This window comes from Elephas maximus, chromosome 12 (assembly GCF_024166365.1).
Source record: "Elephas maximus indicus isolate mEleMax1 chromosome 12, mEleMax1 primary haplotype, whole genome shotgun sequence".
Classification (NCBI taxonomy): Eukaryota; Metazoa; Chordata; class Mammalia; order Proboscidea; family Elephantidae; genus Elephas; species Elephas maximus.
Window position 1 is genome coordinate 69,583,792 of NC_064830.1, and position 23,699 is coordinate 69,607,490.

Below are 23,699 nucleotides of genomic sequence, written 5' to 3' on the forward strand. Positions count from 1 at the left end.
TTTTATTAAAACTTGAAAGCTATGGCTTGCTGCCACCAAGGACGCTCATTGGGTTCCAATAACCCAATGTCCAAATCTGCCTCAGGAGCACTCCACCCAACTCAACATCGGACATCTTGACATTGCAGGATATTCAGCAGTCTCAAGTCTCTATCATGACAGATTTTCTACCGTTATGGAGCAAATAAAGGTTCTTTGTAGCACCAGCTGGAAACACAACACGAGATCTTTCTTCACACCATGAGAATTGATAAATAGTTCACTAAGTGAACCAAAGACTTTATTTTTTAAAAGCAGAAAAAAAACCAAAGTACTGTGTGGGTATCCACAGTCATTGCAAAAATAATTATGGAAATTTCCAAAACATCGAGTGAATAAGCTGAATCGATTATGGCTACATTTTTCAACCAATATACAGATTTTGTTCTAAGGCCTAGGTTTGACTTCTACTAATATTATTCATGTGCATTCCCTATGACAATTTACTATTGGAAGGGGGACTCTTGGAAGTCTAGCCCAGCTTTGTCTTGATTTCAAAGATGACACAGCAGCTTGCCTAGAACCTGGCTTGCTGCTTGAGTCCTAGAAATCATGTCTTCTGATGCAATATAATAAACTGTATTTCTGTATAATAAAATCAAATTTTAGATTCCTCTGAAACAGGCCAGGTCACCGAGCCCTTCAGCACCACAGTATCTGGACCAAGATCAATGGTGCTTCCCATCTTCCCAAGCACACCACCAGGAAGCCAAAAGGGCCCCCACTTTGAGAGTTCATGATAGACGTTTTTAAGAACCACACTAAACCCAATTAAGGGCAGTGGATGAAATGGCTCACTTCTTTTTCTGTTTTAAAAAATATAAAAAAGTGAGAGTGCACTGGCAAATGTGAAAATGATACCAGCCATATGGCCAGAGAAAATGGTTCCATAAATCCCTCCTTTCAAAATCCTGTTCAGAAGTGTTTAAGACAAAAGGAGGTCATAAAAACTGTCGGTACAAACAATTCCTGCATGAGAAAAAAGCCCTTCACGGAACGTGGTGCTGGGCGTCTGGTACAGAGAGCCAGGAAAGGCAGACCGATGGTAAGATCCAGCCCTGTTCTCCAAACACGCATTCATGACCTCACGGCTGTGTGTCTGGTGGTGTTAATAGCCCCTCCTTGTACTTAAACAAGAATTAAAAAATTAACGTGAATTTATGTGCTAATGAAAAGTCAATTAATATAATCAGAGACAAGCCCTTGAAGTCTGTAAGGCAAGATTTGTGTCACCAGGGGTAGGGCGGGGTGGGTAAGATGGTAGGCACTCAAGGCTGGTTCCACCCCATTCCAGCCAGAACAGTCTGAAAAAGGGAACCTGTGGCTTCTCAGCTTGAGACCACCACCAGAATGGCCCACGGAGGCAGGGAAAGGAGCCAGCCCATGGCAGATCGCCATAAGATATTCCGACAGGGCAACCACCCCAGTTAGACGGGATGAGTTGGGGTCACAGGTGGGCAGGAGACCCTTGAACCCACTCTTGCAGTGAATGTCTCTGAATATCCTGTGCACATCTCCAAGCAGCAATGTCCAGGGTTTGGAGGTTTGTGACTTTTGATGATGGACCCCTGGGGAGAGAAGACCACCGCGGCAGAACCTCCACCAGGGTGGGGCTGGGTGAAAGTCAGAAAGGACTTCTTGCAGCCCACAGCTGCCTCCATGTCTGGCCAAGGCCTACAAACGCTTGTAGGTGCCCAGGACAGCTTTGCAGTTTGGGCAATAGTGGTCCACGTCCTGCAGAGCATCCACGCAGAAGGGGATGAAGCAGCAGCCCGCCACGCACCTGGGGGGACAGAACAGCCGTACACCGGCCACATTAGTGACTGAGGTGCAGTGAGTGGTAGCCCCAAAACAGATGTCCATGTCCTAACCCCTGGAATCAGGGAGTGTGACCTTATTCGGAAAAAGGGTCCTTGCAGAAGTCATTAACTTAAGGATCTCGAGATGAAATCATCTCAGATTTAGAGTGGATTTTAAATCCAACAACCAAAACCAAAACCAAACCGGTTGCCGTCAAGTCGATTCTGACTCATAGCAACTCCATGTGTGACAGAGCAGAACTGAGCTCCATAGGGTTTTCTTGGCTGTAATCTTGGAGCAGACTGCCAGGCCTTTCTTCCCTGGCACCACTGAATGGGTTCAAACTGCCAACCTTTAGGTTGGTAGTCGAGCACAAACCATGAATGCTACCCAGGGATCTTTTTAAATCCATTGACAGGCATCCTTATAAGAGAACAGAGAGACTTGAGACACACAAACAAAGGAGACTGTAGAGGGAGTAGGGCCACGTGAAGATGGAGGCAGAGACTGGAAGGATGCAGCCACAAGCCAAAAAACACCTGGAGCCACCAGGAGCTGGAAGAGGCAAGCAAGGATCCTCACCTGGAGCCTTCAAAGGGGGCATGGCCCTGCTGACACCTTGCTTTTGGACTCCTGGCCTCCCGAGCTGTGAGAGAATACCTTTCTGTTGTTTAAGCCACCCAGTTTGTGGTCATTTGTTAAAGCAGCCTCAGGAGACTAATACTCAGCCAATGCCAAGGATACCTCCACAGAAGGCCAGCCCTAGGTGTTTTTTCAAACCTTGGGTCATTTGGGTATCTTTCAAAGTCTTAGATCAGATGTTGGCAAAGATTTTTTTTGTGAAGAGCCAGATAGTAAATATTTCAGGCTTTATGGGCCATGCAGTCTCTGCTGGGACTACTCAGCTCTGCCCTTGTAGCCTGAAAGCAGCCACAGACAACCCATAAACAAATAAGTGTGGCTACACTGGAATAAAACATAAAACAGGCAGTGGGCCAGCTTTGGCCCAGGGGTCATAGTTTGCTAACTCCTGTCTGACGCTGTAATTTTCTTTTTCATATGGAGAGGCTTCTTCTTAAAACAACAACCAAATAAAGTTTCCCAGATAATGCTTCTCTTAACCTACATAATCAGTCACCAGCAAAGAGAGGCAGGATCTTCAAACAGCCTTACAATTGGTGTTTGCCAAAAATGTAGTTAAAAAACAAAACAAAACAAAAAACCTAACGTTTTACAGAAAGATAGTAACTCACATAAAACGGGATCTGAAACTATTCTGATGAGGAAGTATCTTGTGAAAGAAATAACCTCTAATTGCCTACTTTTATCAGAAGTTCAATAAGGGGCAGTGAGTCCATTTAGAGACAACCCTTACCTACAGCTTACCTGTGAAGCTTACCTGTGCAGGCACGACTCTAAGCAGTACCGCACACACATTCGCTCATTTTATCTTCAACAATCCCTGAGCCAGGCATTATTATTATCCTCAGTTTATAGATGAGGACACAGAAGCACAAAGAGGTGAAGTCACTTGCCCAGGGCCACACAGCTAGTGAGAGGCAGAATTTGAACCTACTCTACAATGTTTATGGAAAAAAAGGAAGGACAATTTCAAAAGTCCAATCAGCTGAAGCCAACACTCAATATAGTTTCCATTCTGCCTTTCCTTGATTAAAAAAAAAAAATTTTTCCATGCTTTTTTTATCCAGAGAATCTTTCAACAACCATTAAAAATAGTACAATCATATAATTCCCCTCTACGTTCTTATATTGGAAAATAAGAAAGTGAAATTGGCCACCAGATAGCGAGTAGTTGTTTGTAAAAAAAACATATACTATAAAACAGCTTTGAAAATTCAAAGTGGCATTCAAGACCAAGTGGGAAAGTTTTCCTTCGCATTTACTAGATCACAAACGAGGCTCTGATCTTTCCTTGATTTCTGAGATAAAAATTAGCTTTAACACCAAAGTCGATGAACTTCCATTTAGCATTTTCTGCCTGGGGAATGAAAACAAGAACTGGAGTTCTGTGAGTGGGACAGGGGCTTTGATGCCAAGAAACTTCTGTTTAGTCTCTTTTCTTCCCCACTTAATGCGTGACCTTAAGGCTGTTAATTAATCTCTCTGGGGCTTTGAGCTTCTCTTTGAAATTAGAAAGAGAAATATTATTCCTTCTTGACTGAACTCACAAGCAGACGATAGGGAGGAACAGGCCAGTTGTACAAGCACTTCTGGAAGGAAATACACCAACACTGTTTCTTTCAAGGAAGAAAAGGGAGCCCCCCCAAAAGGAGCCCTGGTGCCGCAGTGGTTAAGCACCCGGCTGCTAACCGAAAGGTAGGCGGCTTGAGCCCACCAGACACTCTGCAGGAGAAAGATACTGCAATCTGCTTCCGTAAAGATTACAGCCTTGGAAACCCTATGGTGCCGTTCTACTCTGCCCTACAGGGTCGCTATGAGTCGGAATCGACTGGACAGCAGCAGGTTTGGTAGTGTGGTACCCCCCGCCCCATACACACCGATGGTTCCCTGAGTAGCTAATACATCCAAGAATAAAAAGAGGCTACTTTTACCTGCTTAGGGAAAAAGAAAAAATTCAATTGTCTTTTCTCAAATTTCTCTCCTAGAACAGAAACTATTATCTCTTTGAACATAATACCCTTGGTGCAGACATAAATATTTATACAATCCACCAGCAAAGGCAACAGGAAAAATACTTGAGGTCATAAAAGGATAAGAGGTTTTGAAGAGATTACTATAAAGTATTTTAACGTACAGATTGTTTAAAGCTTCTCTCAGGCCCGAGCAAACATCATTATTTAAGTCATGAAAATCTAGAAGGAAAAGAAATCCCTGAGGGTATCGCCCTACACAGACACGGGCGGCTGTGATGCTTGTCCCTACACGCTGTGAGTGTTAATTTAGCAGAAAAGCAGAAGAAATGCCAGAACAGCAACTCCCAGGTGCTAATATGCTCAAGTGCAGTGACTCTCAAGTGGGGACAAGTGCGTCCCCCAGGGGGTAGTTGGCAACGTCTGGAGACATTTTTGATTGTCACAACTGGGAGGAGGGGGATGCTACTGGCATCTGGTGGGTAGAGGCCAGGGATGCTCATCGATACCCTGTAATGCACGGGGCAGCCCCCATGACACAGCATTATCCAGAGCCTTTCCTGCAAGAAAGGGCCTGGTGGTACAGTGGTTAAAGTGCTCAGCTGCTAACTGAACAGTCGGTGGTTCAAACTCACCAGCCGCTCCATGGGAGAAAACTGAGGCAGTCTGCATCCATAAAGATTTACAGCCTTGGAAACCCTATGGGGCAGTTCTACTCTGTCCTAGAGGGTTGCTATGAGTCAGAATCTATTTGAGGGCAACAGGTGTTTTTTTTTCTGTTTCTTCCAAGAGGGAGAGGACAGGGGCGCCCAGGAAGCCAGTGTGGGCCGAGGACTCACCCCAGCAGGCACAGGCTCCCGCAGGAGAGCCAGGTGAGGGCGCCGGCGCTGTAGCTCAGCCGCGTCACGATCATCTTGTTGCAGGAGGGACAGCACATCTGGACCGGGCGATCGAAGAACGAGATGGGCTGCTGCACATATACAGTCTGCACGGCAACTGGTGGGATGGGGAGGGACAGACATGGCTGCTCAGCAAACAAGGGAAGCAACATCCAGCAAAAGACAACCAGAGATGGAGAAGAAGCAAGGGTAGACCTCCACAGCCATACCTTGGGGTGGGCTCTGAAAACCTCTACACACAAGATGGGGAATGGGACTGCGCATTGCCAGAGGAGGGATTTGGCTCAGGTAGACCAGGCGTCTGAACTTGACAGTCCAGAGAATCATTTAGAGGACTTATTGAGAATGTGGAGCCCTGGTGGGGCAGCGGCTAAGAGTTACACCAAGCTACAAGCTGCTAACCAAAAGGTCAGCTGTTCTAATCTACTAGCCGCTCCCTGGAAACCCTATGGGGCAGTTCTACCCTGTCCTGTAGAATCGCTATGAGTAGGAATCAACTCGATGGCAATAGGTTTGGGTTTTTGGTATTGACAACGCAGATTCTTGAGCCCTGCTCCCCATCGAGTGTGACTGAGTAGGTCTGGGGCAGGGTCCCCAAACTGCCTTTCATGCCTCCCAAGTGATTCTCTCAAGGTGTTTTTTTCACCTGGAGATTAGTGGTTTCCAGGTACATGGGAAGTGACTGCTAACAGGTTCAAGACTTTTTTTTGGAGGGGAGGAGGCTTTGGAAATATTGTAGCATTAGATAGCGCTGATGATTGCACACCTTTGTGACTATACGAAAACCCTCTGAACTGTACACTTTAAAAGGGTAAACTTGATGGTAAGCGAATTATATTTCAACAAAGCTGCTATTCAGAAAATGGAATAGTGTCTCCCTCCGAGCTGTTGCTGGAGCTAGATGTGATTAAGATTGTAAAGTGCTTGCACTGTGCCTGGTACAGGGTTAATCCTTGATTGAATGACTCACTCTTCACAGAGCTCCTTGAAGAACTCCAATGCCTAAAGATATGGGTAGCACTTATTTACCAAGCCAGGGAACGTTGACCCAGCTCTTTAAGACGCCAAGCTGGCGAACCGTGTTGATACATGAAACCAGTATATGAAAAAATGAGAAGAAGAGAAAACTATGTGGAAGCATGTAAGGGCATTCACAATAATCAGAAGGGAATCTGGACTGATGGAAATAGTTAAGCACTTAGGGTTCAGTGGGTTCTTTGTATTTTGGCAAAGTTGTTTAGCCTCATATTTCTGTCAGAGTGCCTTCCTTCTGTTTCTTTTTACGTTGTTAGAATGCCTTTCCTCTAATCTTCACGTTAGGGGCAAAGAACTAGTGCTCAGAGTTAACTGAACTTAACACTCATAGTAAGAACCTCCTTCCAAAAAAGAAGCAGTATTGAAAACTACTTTAGCAGCAGCATGTAAATTGTATAGGGTATTTTGGCGGGGGGAGGGTTCAACAATAAGTTATTGATTGCGATGTGATCAAAAACTCTAAAGTCATCTCATCCACTTAATTTTTGAAAAGTCAGAATAACTAGAAGGCAGTAACAGTAATACCACTACCACCAGCTGCCTTCAGGTTGGCTCCTATTCACAGCGACCCCACGTGTCAGAGCAGAACTGTGCTCCAGAGGGTCTTCAGTGGCTGACTTTTTTCAGAAGTAGATTGTCAGGCCTTTCTTCGGAGGCACCTCTGAGTGGGTGTGAGCTGCCAGCCTTTCAGACAGCAGCTGAGCATGTTAACCATTTGCACTACCCAGGGACTCCAATAATAATAATAATAGTTCACGGTTATCGAAATGATCTCTCTGTGCCTGGTACAGAGAACCTTATTTAATCTTAACAATTCACCGATGCAGATACTTAATGAGGCCTATTTAACAGATGAAAGGAGCCCTGGCGATTCAGTGGTTAAAGTGCTTGGCTGCTTATGGAACGGTCCCCTGCTTGAACCTACCCACCAACTCCACAGGAGAAAGACATAGAGATCTGTTGCCATAAAGATTACAGCCTAGGAAACCCTATGGAGCAATTCTACTGTCACACGTGGTCACTATGAGTTGGAATCGATTTGATGACACACAACAACAACAACCAGGATATAAGGATTCCTGGTAGCATGAGCACTGGGCTGCTAACCAAAAAGTCAGCGGTTTGAACCCACCAGTGGCTCCACAGGAGAGAGACCTGGTGATCTGTTCCCATAAAGATTACGGCCTAGGAATCCTATGAAGCAGTTCTACTCTGTCACACAGTATAGCTATGAGTCAGAATCAACTCAACGGCAACAGGTAACGGGATATTTTACAGACGAGGAAACTAAGGCACAGGGAGGTTAATTAAGTGAACCCAGGCACAGTCTGACTCCCAGGCCCACTCTCTAAACCAGTACTTCCTGCACTGCTTGTGACACTGAATCAGCTGTCTACCTGGGGACACCTGGGCGCACCTGGGCAGCATGAAGGACCAAAGCGCAGGCACTATGAAGAAGTTGGTCGAGGGCAGAGGAGCAACCTGCATTAGTGGTGAGCTGGGGAGGGCTTCAGCTCACCTGTTTTTCATTCAGGGCTTCTCCCTCTCCTACTCCAGCCCTGGGTTGGGGACAAAGTTTCTCTGTCAGACCTCACCAGGAGGGGTGGGGGTCCTTCAAACACAAACTCCCACTCCCAAATTCCTCTGGGATAAATAGCTGGTTCTACCTTTGTGATAAGCTGACAAATTATTTACAGTGGACACAGTAGCTTACTATGAAGCAACCTGAGCCTCACCGAGGTGCAACGTAAAAGACTGTGTATGAGATTTTGGGATAAGCGGTACGGCTGGACTGACTGGCACTTAGTTGACAGTCTTTATTTAGGCAGAGTCACTTTGGTCCCTCTCCTGAGGCTGAAGGAGTCCTCAATGCCAGGGCAGAGGGCTAAGGGGCAGTAGGGGGAGGCCTGGGGCGGCCGCACATACTGGCATTGGCGTTGGGGACGGGCACCGGCTGCGTGTAGTATGCGGGAGGATTCATGCCCTTCCCATCGGGGCCTGACACAAGCCCAGTTGTGGGCCCAGGCACGGGCGCTGCAGGCGTGGGGTAGTAACTGTTGATCGTCTCCTCGTAGGATGGGGGTGCACTTGGCACCGCAGAAGGCCCGGCAGCTGCCTGATAGGGTCCTGGAGCCGACATTTTCACCTAAAAACAGAAGACACTGGAATCAGAAATTCAACTGACATCTCTCTCTCTGTCTTTTGCTTAATCTTTAATTTTCTCCCTGTCAAACAGAACATCTGAAGAAATTACTTGCACCCAGCCTTGCCCCAAAGCCGGAAAGGGAGACTTTCAATTCCCCTTCAAGACCCCCAAATTATTACCTTAACAAGGGATCCCCTAAGTAAACATAACATGTAAATAACTACAATAGAAAATCATCAAAAACCCATGAAATCCCAAGGGGAAACATCAACCAGAAGAGAAATTTCTTCACTCAACAATGACTTGTCTGAAAAATCTAGTATTTTTTTTCCTCCTTTTCAACCACTGCGGTTTTTACTAACAGTGTTTCAGGTGATGGAAAAGAAACACCACAGACTATGGCAAATACAATGCTGAGCAAAAACAACCAGACACAAAAAATATAGACTGTAGTACACCGATGTTCACTGCAGCACTGTTCACAGTAGCCAAAAGGTGGAAATAGCCTAAGTGTCCATCCACAGATGAGTGGATAAGCCAAATGTGGTCTATCCGTGCAATGGAATATTACTCAGCCATAAAGAGAAATAAAGCCCTGATACAGGCCACAACATGCATGAACCTGGAAAACATTATGCTGAGTGAAATAAGTCAGTCACAAAAGGACGAATACGGTACGATCTAACTTCATGAAATAAAAAAATATACAGACACCAAAGAAACCCTGGTGGTATAGTGGTTAAGAGCTATGGCTGCTAACCAAAGGTCGGCAGTTTGAATCCACCAAGTGCTCCTTGGAAACCCTATGGGGCAGTTCTACTCTGTCCTATAGGCTCACTAAGAGTTGGAATTGACTCAGTGGCAACGGGTTTGTTTTTTTTATAGACACTGAAGATTATCAATGGTCAGCAAGGGGCAGGAGGAAGGGGACGGGGGAGTCATTGCTTGTGGGCACTGAGCTTCTGTTCAGGGTGACGGGAATCTTTGGGAAAAGTGGGGATGATTGCACATGATAAAGGTCATCAATGTCACAGAATTATACACATAAAAAATCGGTAAATTGGAAAAAGTTTTATATATTTACCAAAAAAAAAAAAGAAAAGAAAAACCACCACCACCCTATACAGTGCCATTTACATAAAGTTCAGATATGGGCAGAACGAATCCACGGGGCTAGAAGTCAGGAAGTGGTTATCATGGAAGGGGAGTCAAGTCTAGGAGGGGCTTCTGGGGGCACTGGTCATGTTGTTTCTTCACGTAGTGGTGGTCACAGGGGTGTGCTCGCCTTGAGAAAATTCAAGTTGTACAACTAAGATTTGTGCACTTTTTTATATGCATGTTAGTTTTTTAAGAAGTAAACACACACACACATACACTCACAGCCATACCCCTTTTGAAAAATGAGTACGAGAGCAGCCGGGCACATATTTCCTTTGTGAGGGCAAAGAAAGGATTTTTTTTTCTAAGCAAAGCTGGTGCCCCCCTCAAATTACACCACCTGTACTCAGGGTGTGCTCCTGTCCGAAGCGCTGTGCTCACCACCACGGGGGCAGCTCTAGGACCTGCACAAAGCTGTCCTTTGTGTGGCTCTGTTTTCTCAACTGGGCAGGGCGAAGCTGCATTAGAGAATCCATTTAAGCCCGTCTCGGGAGAATGGGGAAATGAGAGTGAGGGCCTCGTGCCAGGATCCGGGGGCTCGGACAAGCCTGCCGCCCCATCCCCACATCCCGTCTCGTTTTTCAGAACCCGTGGGAAGCAGAAGCAGCAATTAATTCTGCTGCACAGCAAAGGGGAGACTCCTGCGCAGAAGCCCTGCCTTTAAACCAAACCTGAAAGAAGAGATTTCTCTGGGGGAAGAGAAGAAATGGCATTTCAAAGTGGAAATAGAAGCACAGGAAAGCAAACTCATACAAGAGTCAATGAGACAAAGTCAATAAATAAAGCAAGATAGGTTGCCAAGCCGGGTTCTAGAAACTTTGAAAGCCCTTTTGAGATGTCTGCACTTTGTTCTGTAAGTCTGTGCTGTCCAATGAACTTTCTGTGATAATGGAAACATTCTACAGCTGCGGTGTCCAATATGGTAGCCACTGGCCATGTATGGCTACTGCGACTGAGGAGGCGGGCTTTTAATTTTATTAAGTTTAAGCAATAGCCAAAAGGTGGAAACAGCCTAAATGTCCATCTATAGATTAACGGATAAACAAAATGTGGTATACACATACAACAGAATATTACTCAACCATAAAGAAAAAGAGTCCTGATACATCCTGTGATATGGACGAACCCTGAAAACATCATGCTGAGTGAAATAAGTCAGTCACAGAAGGACAAATGTTGTACGATCCCACTCATTTGATCCCACTCTAGAATAGACAAGTGTAGCAAGACCAAAGTTAATTAGTGGTTACCGACAGCAGGCAGGAGGAAGGGGGACAGACTCAATGCTTAAAGGACACTGAGCTGTGAAGAGTGATGGAAAAATCTGAGAATGGTTATGGGTGATGGTTGAGCAACATACCGAACATACTTCATGTCACTGAACTGTACATGTGAAGATCGCTGAAATGGCAAATGTTTTGTTATCTATAAATTTGCCACAAAAATAAATAAATTTAAAAACTGATATTCAATTTAATTATTGGAAAACTTTTATGTAAGTCTGGGACAACTTGGTTATGTGAATCTATTTTTGCAACAGTAAATTTAATGAAATCTAAATATAGGTAAAATATTTCTGGTTTAAAAATTCAGCATCCAATTTGAGGTATGAGGTCAATGTTAAAGACACACTGGATTTCAAAAGAGTTCATATGAAAAAATTAATGTACAATATCTCGTTAATAATTTTTATATTGATTACATGTTGAAATGTACTCAGTTAAGTAGAAAACATGCCATTAAAATTACTTTTCACTTTTTTTTTTTTTTAATGTAGCTACTAAAAAATTTTACACCACATATGTGACTTGCTTTATGGTTCCATTGGCTGACGCTGCTATGGGCAATGGGAAGCCACCGAAGGTTATAGAGGGAGGGTGGATAAAACAGGTAGTCTGTAAGAGAAGTAAGGACCATGCAGGGTCCCTGTATGAAAGTGGAGGTGGGAAGAGGGGGGGAGTCAAGACTACAGAGGAGGGTTAAGCAGAAGGTAAGGAAGACAGTTTAATAAGATCACAGAAGACCTTTGTAAAAACAGGTTCAGGGTTTAAATAATAAGACTGACTGCGAAAAGTGGTTTCTTTAAGGCCCATTGCTGGTTTCCGCTGATATTCAGGAACAGAAATGCAGATGAAGGAGGTAAGAAAACCATCAAGGTCAGTTCCAGGCTAAACCTCACCACATACCTCAACTGATGTTCCCTCTTCAGTAGCCCCGTCACCCCCACACGCCTGCTTCTGGCCTCCGCTGGCTTACAGGGATACTTTGCAAAGGGAACAGCTTGAATGGCGCAGGCGCCTTGCTGTTCTGAGGTAATTTACACAACTCGGCTGTCCCTTCCTGAAACAGGAAGGGAATGCAAAGGCAAGCTTGGAGCTGCCTACAAGATTTATTTTGAAAACTGAGTCATATAAAAAATTACAAGACCAGAATGCGCCAACGCATTACGGAAACCCCAAAATAGTACTGTCTGCTGTGGCTGAAGGCAGAGTGCTTTGTGGGGGGAGAAGGTCTCAGGGCGCCTAGAGTTGCGCAAACAGTTTGGGTCAAGCTGCTGAGAATTCACACAGCAGTGGAGTTTCTCTTCTTCAAAATCCACAGCCTTCCTCCTCCAGAAGCGAGGCAGCGCGGCCAGAATGTGCCAGAACACATGTTTTAAAAAGTAAACAAACATGCAGGTGTCAGGAGGAGGGAAGCCCCTTCTTCCCACGACGTCCTAATGGGGAAGGGCCTTCTTGTTCGAAGAATTAAGGAAATAGGCCCCCCAGGTTATCGATCAGGTATCATTTTTCGTGTGGACACATCCTATTTTTCCGGAACACTGCCTCTTTTGAGCACTGCTTTTGCATCAGGCAGCCACCTAAAACCACTTAAAATTCTGAAAAGAACAAGAGCAACAGGCCAGGGTAGTTAAAAACTCCATAACCAGCTGGTTTGACAGTTGTCTAAATAAATTCCACAGCTTTCCTTCCCTGAGGCCTCAAGCCAGGAAATGCCACTTCGATCAGCCCCATTTCTTTTTAATTTGGCTTCTCCTAGGGGCAGGAGGCCCACCTGCCCACCCACCCACCTCCCAGAAAGGATCTGTTCAACAATCTTCCATTCCCCCACGCTCACCCCTCCTCCCAAACGAGGCTCTTTAAGAACAGCCATTAGTACCCTTCTCCCGGCTGTGGGGTCCCTGGGTGGTGCGAACACACCCAAAGGTTGGAGATTCAGGTCCACCCAGAGGTGCCTTAGAAGAAAGACCAGCATTCTACTTCTGAAAACTCAGCCATTGAAAACCCTATGGAGCACAGTTCTACTCTGACACACATGGGGTCACCAAGAGTCGCTACCTACTCGACGGCAACCGCTGGTGGCAGTTTACACACACACACACACACACAATCACACTGCTGGCTATAGAGAGCACTCAAGATCACCCAGGAGCACCCAAGATCAGGACCCCTGTGTGCTGGGGCACTTGCACAATTAGATCTAATAAATACTTGTCCTTTTTGCTAGAACAAACCAGAAAACTGTAGGAAAGCATTTCTGATTGAACAAAACAGCAAGGCTACAGCTTTGCCTTGTACAAGTGTGGCCTTAGAGAACCCTTTGGTGGGTGGGTAGTTGGGGGCGTCATCACAGCAGCCAGGTTAGGACGTCTCTGCAGGGTCTGAGTCGCCATAGTTACGAGGAGCCTTGTAGGGGACAATACAGGAGTTAATAAGGGATCGCCCTCCCTCTCTCCCTCCACAGTTGTTTGACTTTGTCATTAGACCCATGGGAGTGGCATTTGAATGTCCATTTAATAGAAGGGGCTTTCCACCCCCAAGTCCACAAAGAAAATGTAGGAGTCAGAGGCTTCTGTTTTCACTATCTCAAGATGATTCTTTTATTAGCTATTTCCAAATCCTGAGAGAAATTCCAAATCCATTTCTTAAGTACAGAAAACGTGCCCAGAGCAGGCTGCATGGGTGGGAGGCCCATGCAGTTGAAGAGGGCCTCACACTTGGCTGAAGTCTCTGCTCTCACCATCTTGAATTCTTTCTACTTCTTTTAACATGGGGCCCGTATTTTCCTGTTACACTGGGTCTCAAAAGTGATGTAGTCAAATGCGATTGCTGGCTGGTGAAAATCAAAACCAAACCCATTGCCAATGAGCTGGTGGATTCTGGTTAGCAGCTGAATGCAAACCACTGTGCCACGAGGACTCCCATCAAGTCAGTTCCAATTCATGGCAACCCCACGTACAACAGAACAAAACACTGCCTGGTCCTGCACCACCTTCGCAATCTCTGATATGCTCAAGTCCATCGTTGCAGCCACTGTGTATTCTGAGTGTCTTCCAACCTACAGGGCTCATCTTCCAACACTTTATGAGGCAATATTCTGACGGGATCTGTAAGGTTTTCATTGGCTAATTGGAAGTAGATCGTCAGGCCTTTCTTCTTCGTCTGTCTTGGTCTGGAAGCTCTGCTGAAATCTGTCCACCGTGAGTGCCTCTGCTGGTATTTGAACTACCGCTGGCATAGCTTCCGGCATCACAGCAACACGAAAGCCATGACAGGACGACAAACTGACAAACGAGTGGTAGGATTGCTGGTTACAGACAAGGAAGAGGAGACACTTCCAATCCATGGAGGTGTATTTCTGATATAAGGGGACTTGGGCTTCAATTCGGAAACCAACCTGTGACCAGTTGCGAGATCCTCAACAGATGAACTCAACTCTGCAGGCTCTTGCCTTCTCTCTCTATATACACATCGTTTGGAATTCTGGGGTACGCTCTGCGTTGAAAATTTCTCATCCCAAATCTCAGCAGTTCACTCAGTGAACAAGATCCTCTTAAATGGGCAGTGATGGGTACACCAATATTTATCTCGGGCCCCATAAGACTGTGTCATGGAACCCTGGTGTAGAACAGCCTCTCAATCTTTTTCTTATTACCACACTCTCCAAGGAGAAAAATTAAATTATATTTAAATTCAATTAATTAATTAAAATATAATTTAATTTCTCCCTAACAAGAGAAACGAAATACTAAGAAATAAGATTTTCTTGGATTGCACTTTAAAGAGCCACAGAAATCAGAACCAGAACCAGGTGCTGTCAAGACGATTCCGGCTCACAGCGACTCCGTATGTGTTAGAGTAGAACTGCGCTCCATATGGTTTTCAATGGCTGATTTTTCAGAAGTAGATCACCAGGCTTTTATTCTGAGGAGCCTCTGGGTGGACTTGAACCTCCAACCTTTCAGTTAGCGGCCGAGCGCATTAACCGTTTGTACCGCGCAGGCACTCTTGGAAGGCCACTCACCATCGTAAATATCTAACGTCTTCAACCCCTCCCCCAGGAACCAATTTGTTGTTCTGTGCCTTCGAGGCAATTCTGACTCGTAGCAAAACAACTTCCACTCACAGGAACCCCACGTGACAGAGCAGGGTTTTCTAGGCTGTAATCTTTATGGCGGTTAAGCATTCAGCTGCTAACCAAAAGGTCAGCAGTTTGAATCCACCAGCGGCTCCTTAGAAACCCTATGGGGTGATTCTACTCTGTCCTATAGGGTCACTATGAGTTGAAATTGACTTGACGGCAATGGATTTGGTGTTTTTTTTTTTTTTAATCTTCACAGAAGCAGATTGCCAGGTCCTTCTCCCGTGGAGCTGCTGGGTAGGTTTGAACCGCCACCCTCTAGGTTAGCAACTGAGCGCTTAACCATTTGTACCACCAGGGCTCCTTTTGGAGCTCTTTAGGCTTCACCAAAACACCTGTCACAGGGGGCAGTGCTGGTTCAACAGTAGAATCCTCCCCTCCCATGCAGGAGACCCAGGTTCGAGTTCCAGTCAGTGCACCTCATACAGGGCCACCACTCGTCTGTCAGTGGAGGTGTCAGCGTTGCTATGATGGTTGGATGATGCTGAACAGGTTTCAACAGAGCTTCCAGATGAAGATGGACTAGGAGGATAGGCCTGGCATTCTACTTTCAGCCACTGAAAACCTTGTGGCCCACAACGGCCTGATTCTGTTGTAACAACAACAATGTACCATATATGAACTCACCAGACAGGAAGGCTGACCAGGCCTTTTCACTTCAAACACCTGCCAGGCTGGGAAACTCAGGCACAATCAGCAACATCATTTTGCACACCTTGCCCCCAAAATAAAACATGACAGGAAAATAAATTTTCAGTGGAAGCAACACATTTGAACCCCTTGTGAGGTATCACCTCTCTGCATCTCCCTCACACATAAACGTGTAAAGACACATTCACTGTGGACATTCACACTACCCACCCAAGAAAAGAGCAAATAATACCTGCCAACTATGGATTCCAACACATTTTGTCCCGGAGCGCTTTGCAATTCAAACAACCTGCTTCTTCTCCTCGGTAAAGAGAGGTCAGGATCTTAATGATCTACCAACTGTAGTTACTCACTCATAAAACTCATTCTCATTTTGGGGAGATAAACAATGAAGGGGGAAGAGGAAAACCATGAAAGTCAACAGAATACTTCTGAGATGCAGTGTGTCCTATACTGCATTTTAAAAGTGACTCAGGGTGATGTCGGAGTATCTCAGCCACGTGCCCCCACACCCACGGGGAGGAGGCAAAGGCCTTGGAGCCCTGAGCCAACTGACAAGAGCAACTTGGTCTCAGCTTTTTAATATAGGAAACCCTGGAGAGAAGCCACACGGTTGGTAGTACGCAGGAACTGCCAGCCATTGGGTAACATCAGAGCACCCAGAACCGATATTAAGAAACTGATTCTGAAATTTTGCAAAGCGGAAATAAGCTCCATCGAGGAACCTCGCTCTTGCAACAGATTTGCTCCTAAAATTCAGCCTTAGAACTCCCTGGCCACAGCAGATGTTCATTTCGTGTTTGCAGGGCCAAACTGACACGCACAATGAAGTGTTCTGCCTCGAATGCTAAATTAAAAGGGAAGAGTCTGACGTCTCAGAAGCCTCAAGGTGGCCAGCTTCATCACTGATAATTCGGCCTCCGAGACATTGCTGAAATTCTCTGTAGTCTGCCTGTCACAAACTAAGGGCTTAAATTTGAGCCTAGAAGTTTGCGTCTAGTCCTACACTAGGAGTCCCTGGGTGGTGCAAACTATTAACGCAGTCGGATGCTAACTGAAAGGATGAAGGTTCAAGTCCACCCAGAGGCACCTCAGAAGTAAGGCCTGACAATCTACTTCTGAAAATAAAAGCAGCCACTAAAAACCCTAGGGAGCACAGTTCTACTCTGACACACGTGGGGTCGCCATGAGTCAGGGTCAACTTGGCAGCAGTTGGTTTTTGGTTTTAAAATCCAAGAAAACGAAGTTTTTTAAAGGAAAATGTTTATGTAATGATGAGCCACAATACAGATGGTCTTGCAGTTCAGCTCAAGGTAACATAAGGATTTACAGTTCAAACATCGCCATATATGCTCCAGGATTAGAAATCCCTTAATTGGTCTGGAATCCTTTGTTTCCTTCAGGATTCCTGGGGGGTAGTGGTGTTTCTCAGCGGGACACCCTGGGGTGTCTCGGCAGGAGATCAAGTCAAGATGTGGGTGGAAGGGAAACAACTTGAAAAGGGAAGTGTGGAGGTGTGCAAATATGAACGCGATAAAATCAGAAAGAAAAAAAGCCACAGTCTGCGAACCTCAAGACAGGTTCATTTTCACTCTTTGATGCAAGTTTATGGTGCTGTTGGTATCACCGCTCTGCGGACGGTAGCCCTGGATTTTGCCAACATCCAGTCCCAGTTCTAGCTCAGGTTATCAAAGAGGCTCAGGAGACGGTATGTTCCTACCCTTTATCCGTTTAACATCCGGAATCATGAGCCTGCTCCTCACTGCCACCACCCTATAAAGCTCAGAAATATCTGTCATACTATGTTCATTTTAAACCGAAAAGACCAAACCAGTTGGTGTCGAGTTGATTCTGACTCATGGGGGTCACATGTGTTTCAGGAGAGAACTACACGTAGGATTTTCAATGGCTGTGACCTTTCAGAGGTCGATCACCAGGTCTTTTTTCCAAGGCACCTCTGGGTGGATTCAAACCACTAATCTTTCAGTTAGTAGCTGAGCACTTACTGTTTGTATCCCCAGGGACTCTTACCTCATCCTTAAAAGAAAAAAGTTGCCTTTTATCTCAAACAAAAAAGAAGGAAAGAAACTCAAAAATCAGAGAAGGTATCAGACAATAGGACTGTCTCCATGAAACACTGCCTCCTCTACCTTGAGACCAGAACTAGATAGTGCCCAGCTACCACTACTGAACATTCTGATCAGGGACATAACAGATGGATCCTGATAAAAATGGAAGAAAATATAGAACAGAACATCAAATTCTCAAAGAATCCAGACTTACTGGACCCACGGAGACTGAAGGAATCCCCGCAATTATTGTCCCGAGATACTCTTTAAACTTTGAAGCAAAACTATCCCCTGAAGTCACCTTTTAACAAAATAGGAGGTTAGCTCAAAAAGTAAGGAATCTTACCCTTGAGTGTACCACACTGTTTTAAAAAATTATCTATGGGGCCAAATGGACAACATTCTAAAGCACAAATGACAAGTTTGGGGGCAATGAGACTGTTAATGGGGGTAAAACAACTAGGATAGAAATAATGAGAATGCTGACACAATGTAAAGAATGTAACCAATGTCACTGAACATTATGTGTAGAAATTCTTGAATGGGAGTGTGTTTTGCTGTGTATATTTCCACCAAAAATACAATTAAAAAAAACCGTTGCTGTCGAGTCAATTCTGACTCATGGTGACCCCATGGGTATCAGAGTAGAAACGTGCACCACAGGATTTTCAACAGCTTATTTTTCGGAAGTAGATCACCAGACCTTTCTTTCGAGAAGCCTCGGGGCGGACTCCAATCTCCAACTTTTTGGTTGGCAGCTGAGCACATTAACCGTTTGCTCCACCGAGAGACTCGGCCTGAAGTCACCTGTTCAACGGAGACTGTCAACCATTCCCCAGAAATGACAACCTGTTTTTTTTCCATGGGTATGAACTTCCTTCTACCCCATGATGCCATGAGCAACAACTCTTGCTGGCACGTATGGCGAGAAAAGAGGAAGAGCGTTCATTTCTTTGTAAATATTTCCAACCTCCCTGTCAAAATCACTTATTTATGGACTGGTGACATTCTCTGAAAATTAGGGACTTCAAGAGTCTAAGGGCATTTTTTTCTTCCCACCCACACCCCTTGCTGCTGAAAAGACAAGCAGGTAGGCAGGGCACAGGAGGGAAGGAGCGCTAAGGCTGAGAGATAATGGCCAAAGCTGAGAATTCCCTTAAGCAACACAGAGCACAAAGGCATCACAGCAGAATCTGACCAAAAACTAGGCCCCATGGGTAGACATTCATATGTTTGTCTAAATCCCCTACAGTTGATCCTCTCATCAGCCACCCTACCACTACTCGCAGTGTGGTAGACAGAATAATGCCCCCACAAAGATGTCCACATCCTAATCCCTGGAATCTGTGAATGTGGTGTGGGGTAAAGAATTTAACCTCACCCAAAGTAATCTGGACTTTGTCTTTGGTTTCTAAGACAGAAATCTAAACCCTTGGAATTTCCTGAGTAACTGAGGTGACTCTATTATCTATAGGCCTCCAGACCAGATTCAACAGACTATGCTAAAGAGGTGACTCAGATGGGAGTTGGGAGGGGGGTCTGATTCACTTAATCATGACAATGTAATAAGGCCCCAGTAAAGGCTCTGAACACGAAAGCTCCATGGGCTTCCTGGTTGGTGAAAGTAATCAATGCCCGTGGGAGGGTAGTGCACACCTTTCTGGGACATGGAAGTGCCACACTGGCAACCCTCCCAGACCTCGCCCTACCTGTCTCTTCATTGGCATCCTGTTTGCTGTAATAAAACTGTATAGCACTTCCTGTGAGTCGTTGTAGTGAATTATCAAACCCGAGGGAGTAGCGGGAACCAACAGGTCAGAAATGAAGGTGGGGGGGGCGGGGCAGGGAGGACCCCTAAGCTTACGGCTGGTATCCTGATGGGGTAGGAGGAACCTCTAAATTTGTAGCTGTCGGGTGGAGTCCAAGCTTGCACTGATGCCTGAGGTCTTGGGCCGACCTGGCAGTCTGGAGGACTGTGGCTTTTAACTCGGGGGCTCTGACCTCACTCTGGGTGGCTAGGGTCAGAGGAGGAAGTGCCACATGTGCAGCTGGTGTCAGGATGGAAGTGGAACAGAACGAAGCTGAATTGGCTGATCCTCATAGTCGGGTGAGAGAAAGTTGCAACTTGATTTTTTCCACGCACATGGTAAAAGGGGCTTTGCAGCTGCGATTAAGTTAAGGCCTTTGAGACAGGAGATTATCCTGGATTATCAGGGTAGGCTCATTGTAATGACAAGGGTCCTTAGAGGAGAGAGGCAGGGGGTCAGAGAGGAGAGGAGAAGCTACATCGCTGGCTTTGAAGACAGAGGACGGGGGCCATGAGCCAAAGAATGCGGGCAGCCTCCAGAGGCAGAAAAAGGCAGAGAAACTTGATTTGAACCTAGTGAGATCTGTGTCAGAATTCTGACCGCCAGAACTGTCACAGTATAAAGGTGTTGTTTTAAGCCACTAAATTTCTGGTAATTTGTTACAGCACCACTAAGAGCCTAACATACCCAGCCTCACAGCCAGATCCTCCACTGGCCCTGAGGATTCTCAAGGGGACTTCTCTCTCCTTCCACAGTGGCAGCCCACTGTGCCCCCCAGCAGAGATGTGACCCCATCAACCTCCCACCCGAAATCCCAGGCATCTCTGTTTGCCTGCCCTCGGCTCAGAAGCATTCCTTTTCTGGCTCAAACTTAATTTTACTCCTGTAAGTGTAGCCATCCCAGCATCCTTTGCAGTCTCCCGGGGGCTCTGCTCCAACAATGTCTTCCTCTTGCCAATCTCACTTTCTCAGCTGGCTCTTCTCCTGAGGCCTATAAAACAGTTCAAATCTTTCCCTACTAAAATGTGAAGACAAAATGCCCTTCCTCCCTCACCCTGAGTCCTCAGCTCCTCTGGCTCCCTGCCTCTCTTCAAAGTCCACTATATTTACTTCCCAGTTGCTTTTCAACCCCCAGCATGGCCTTCCTTCTTCCTTCAGCTGATGCCTCAAAGAACCCTTCCTGTTTTCGGTCCACATCTCCTAAGGCTGTAGCCCATCTCCTCTGGTTCACCTTCCGCATTTGGCTTGGCTCACTTCTCTGACTGTTCCTCCTGTCTCCTTCAGGGGCTCCTCCTTCCCTATCAACTTTTCATGGCAGGGTCCCCAGGGACTTGGGGTTCTGTACACAGTTTCTGTGGTCCCCCAACTCATCCTCAAGGCCATCCAGCTGACGACGGCCTTCCCCTGGACAGCTCTCCTGGATCTTCCGCATAAGAAAACATGCTCACACTCAGAATCAAAGAGACACAGCGAAAGCTACACTGACACAGGCATTCGAGACTGATATCTCAGTGGTAAGTCATGTGGATTTACGATGAGACAAAAAGTGCACTTCCCCTCTGTGGTTGTCTTCTCCAAAAGCCGTAACTCCAGGCTAATCACCAGAAAAACATCAGAGAAACCCAGACAAGGGGACTTTCTACAGGGGTCTGGCCAGTACCCCTCAAGGCTGTCAAGATCTTGGACAAAAAAGTGAGAAACTATCACAGCCAAGAAGAGACCAAGGAAACATGCCACCAAGTAAACGTAATGTGGGAGCCAGGATGAATGAGAAAGAGAACATCAAAAGAGAAGCTGGTGAAATCCAAATAAAGTGTGGAGTTTAGATAACAGCGATGTACCTGTGGCAGTTTCTGGGCTCTGACAAATACACCCTGGAGATGTCAGATGATAATTCTGACGTTTTTCTCGTGATTAGCCCAGGGTTATGGCTTTTGGACGCCATAGAGAGGAAGCACCCTTCTTATCCCATCATAGATTTACAAGACTTACCACTGAGGTATCAATCTTGATTGCCTGTCCCAGTATAGTTTTCACTGTCTCCGTAATTCTGAGAGTGAGCATCTCTTCTCACACCAAAGACCCAGGGGGGCTGTCCAGGGGAGGGTCATGGTCAGCTGGAAACCAGTGATGGGTATATGGGAACTCTGTGTACTATTTTTGCAGCTTTTCTATAAATTTAAAACTCTTCTAAAATAAAACGTTTTTTTTTTTTTTATCTTTAAAAAATAATGCAGAGATATAATTTTCTACCCATTATCCTAGCACAGAGCAAAATGGTTGGCAACACACAGCGCTGGCCTGAGTGTGGGTGAACAGGCCTTTCACCCACGCCTGGTAGGGGGTACTCTGAGGTTCCCATAATGGGTGCATTTTGGAAGCAAGTCTATCAAAATTTAACATACCCAAGCCCTTTGACCCAGCAATTCCATCTCTAGAAATTTATATAAGAGATACCCTCATGCATGGATAAAGTGACAAAAATGATGAGGATACAGGGGTATTCACTGTAATATTGCTAGTAATAGCAACGCGTTAGAAACAACCTAACTGTCCATCAGCAGCAGATTGGAAAAGTCAGTAATGCCCCATCCACGTAATGGAATACTATGCAGCCATCAAAATAGAACAAGGAAGTGGTTTACATGCGGAAATGCAATTATCCCCAAGATGTATCACTGCATGAAAAAAGCCAGAACCATGTTTATAGTATGTCACCCTTTGTGTGTAAGGGAGGGAGGGGGTACACATATGCATAAAATTTCTCTGAAAGAATACACAAAAACTGATAATAGAGTACGAAGAGGAAGTAGGTGGGCTGTGGGATGTAGTGGAAGGAACGTTTTTCACTTTTGTGCCACTGTTGATCTTTTGCATATTAACCCATAGCAATATTCCATATTCAAAAAATAAATTTCATTTTTTAATGAAGAAAAAAAAAGCCTCCTCTGCAAATTCACTTTGCCCTTCCCACAGGCTGGCTCCACCATGTCCTCCCCACCTCTGGGTCAAAGCACTGTCATCTTAACCCTTTGTCCCATAAAATGCCTCTCATGTCTCTACCCACACCTGGCCCTCAGTCTCTCCATGAGTGTTTGTGGACTGATTAAAACTTCTAGTGTTTACTCCAGTTTGCAGTCCCTGGGTGGTACAAACGGTTAACGTTCTCAGCTGCTAACTGAAAGGTTGTACCTTAAGAGTTTCACCCAGAGGCACCTCAAAAGAAAAGACTGGCAATCTACGTCTTAAGAATCAGCCATTGAAAACCCTATGAAAAAGATGATCACTCTACCATTTGTGCTATATCATCCCAAAACTTGGAACAACACCCTGTTACCACAAAGTTCTTCTTTTCATATTGTGCATTATGGTCCATTGGTCATCAGTAGGTTCTGAGGGATGGTAGTGGACAAGGGATTGTGGAGACATGGTGGAAAGAGGGCCCTCCCTGTCCTTGCCTCACTGGCCTTACTCATTTGGGGAGCCAAAAGGCAACTTTAACCAACATGGGCCATCTGGGAGTAGATACAACAGGGAAAATGAGCACAGATTCTGAGGCTGGTAGAGGACTGGGGTAGATGGGGCAAGGGCAGAGCAGGAGCTCGGGGCATTTTGGACAGATACCCAGGAGAAGGCACACCTGTGTGCTAAGGGGCGGGGGAGGGTCCTGTTATGAAGGCCTCATACCAGGAAGAGCCTGCTCGGGATGAGGTGGGAACCAGGCTGGACCCCTCTAAGACTCTACACAAGGGTTCTGTTTAAATTACCAGCAGCCCAAGAGTAACCTGAAAACCCCCCAAAAGTATTCCAACTCCTGCCAAGAATGAGATTCTAAAAATAAGCCTCAAACCCTAGAACGAGGAGAAACCACCCACAGCAGAAGCCACCCAACAACTCCTAGTCAGTATAAACACACATCAAAGGCACAACGGCCTACGGCCAAGGGGTGTCCTCTTCCAAGATCACACAAAACCATGTCTAAACACAACACAAACTCCAGTCCCCAGAACTTCTGGTGATGCTTCTTTCTGACTGAGCACCTCCTTCAAGCACCAAAATAA

The 23,699-nt window shown here is 45.7% G+C and overlaps 1 protein-coding gene across 3 annotated transcripts in view; it reads right to left on the reverse strand.

Moving 5' to 3' along the window:
• Nucleotides 1-247: 247 nt before the first annotated feature.
• Nucleotides 248-23,699, reverse strand: part of LITAF (lipopolysaccharide induced TNF factor) — a 34,546-nt gene continuing 11,094 nt past the window's right edge. For 2 of the 3 annotated variants that reach the window (XM_049903308.1, XM_049903309.1), the window contains exons 2-4: nt 8,312-8,531; nt 5,291-5,447; nt 248-1,822 (exon numbers count right to left, since the gene is read on the reverse strand). In XM_049903308.1, the coding sequence (XP_049759265.1) occupies nt 1,714-1,822; nt 5,291-5,447; nt 8,312-8,525 (480 nt within the window). In that variant the 5' untranslated portion in view covers nt 8,526-8,531 and the 3' untranslated portion in view covers nt 248-1,713. Of the gene's footprint in view, nt 1,823-5,290; nt 5,448-8,311; nt 8,532-11,875; nt 12,085-23,699 lie in introns of those variants that run through there. The other variant, XM_049903310.1, reaches the window with a different exon arrangement.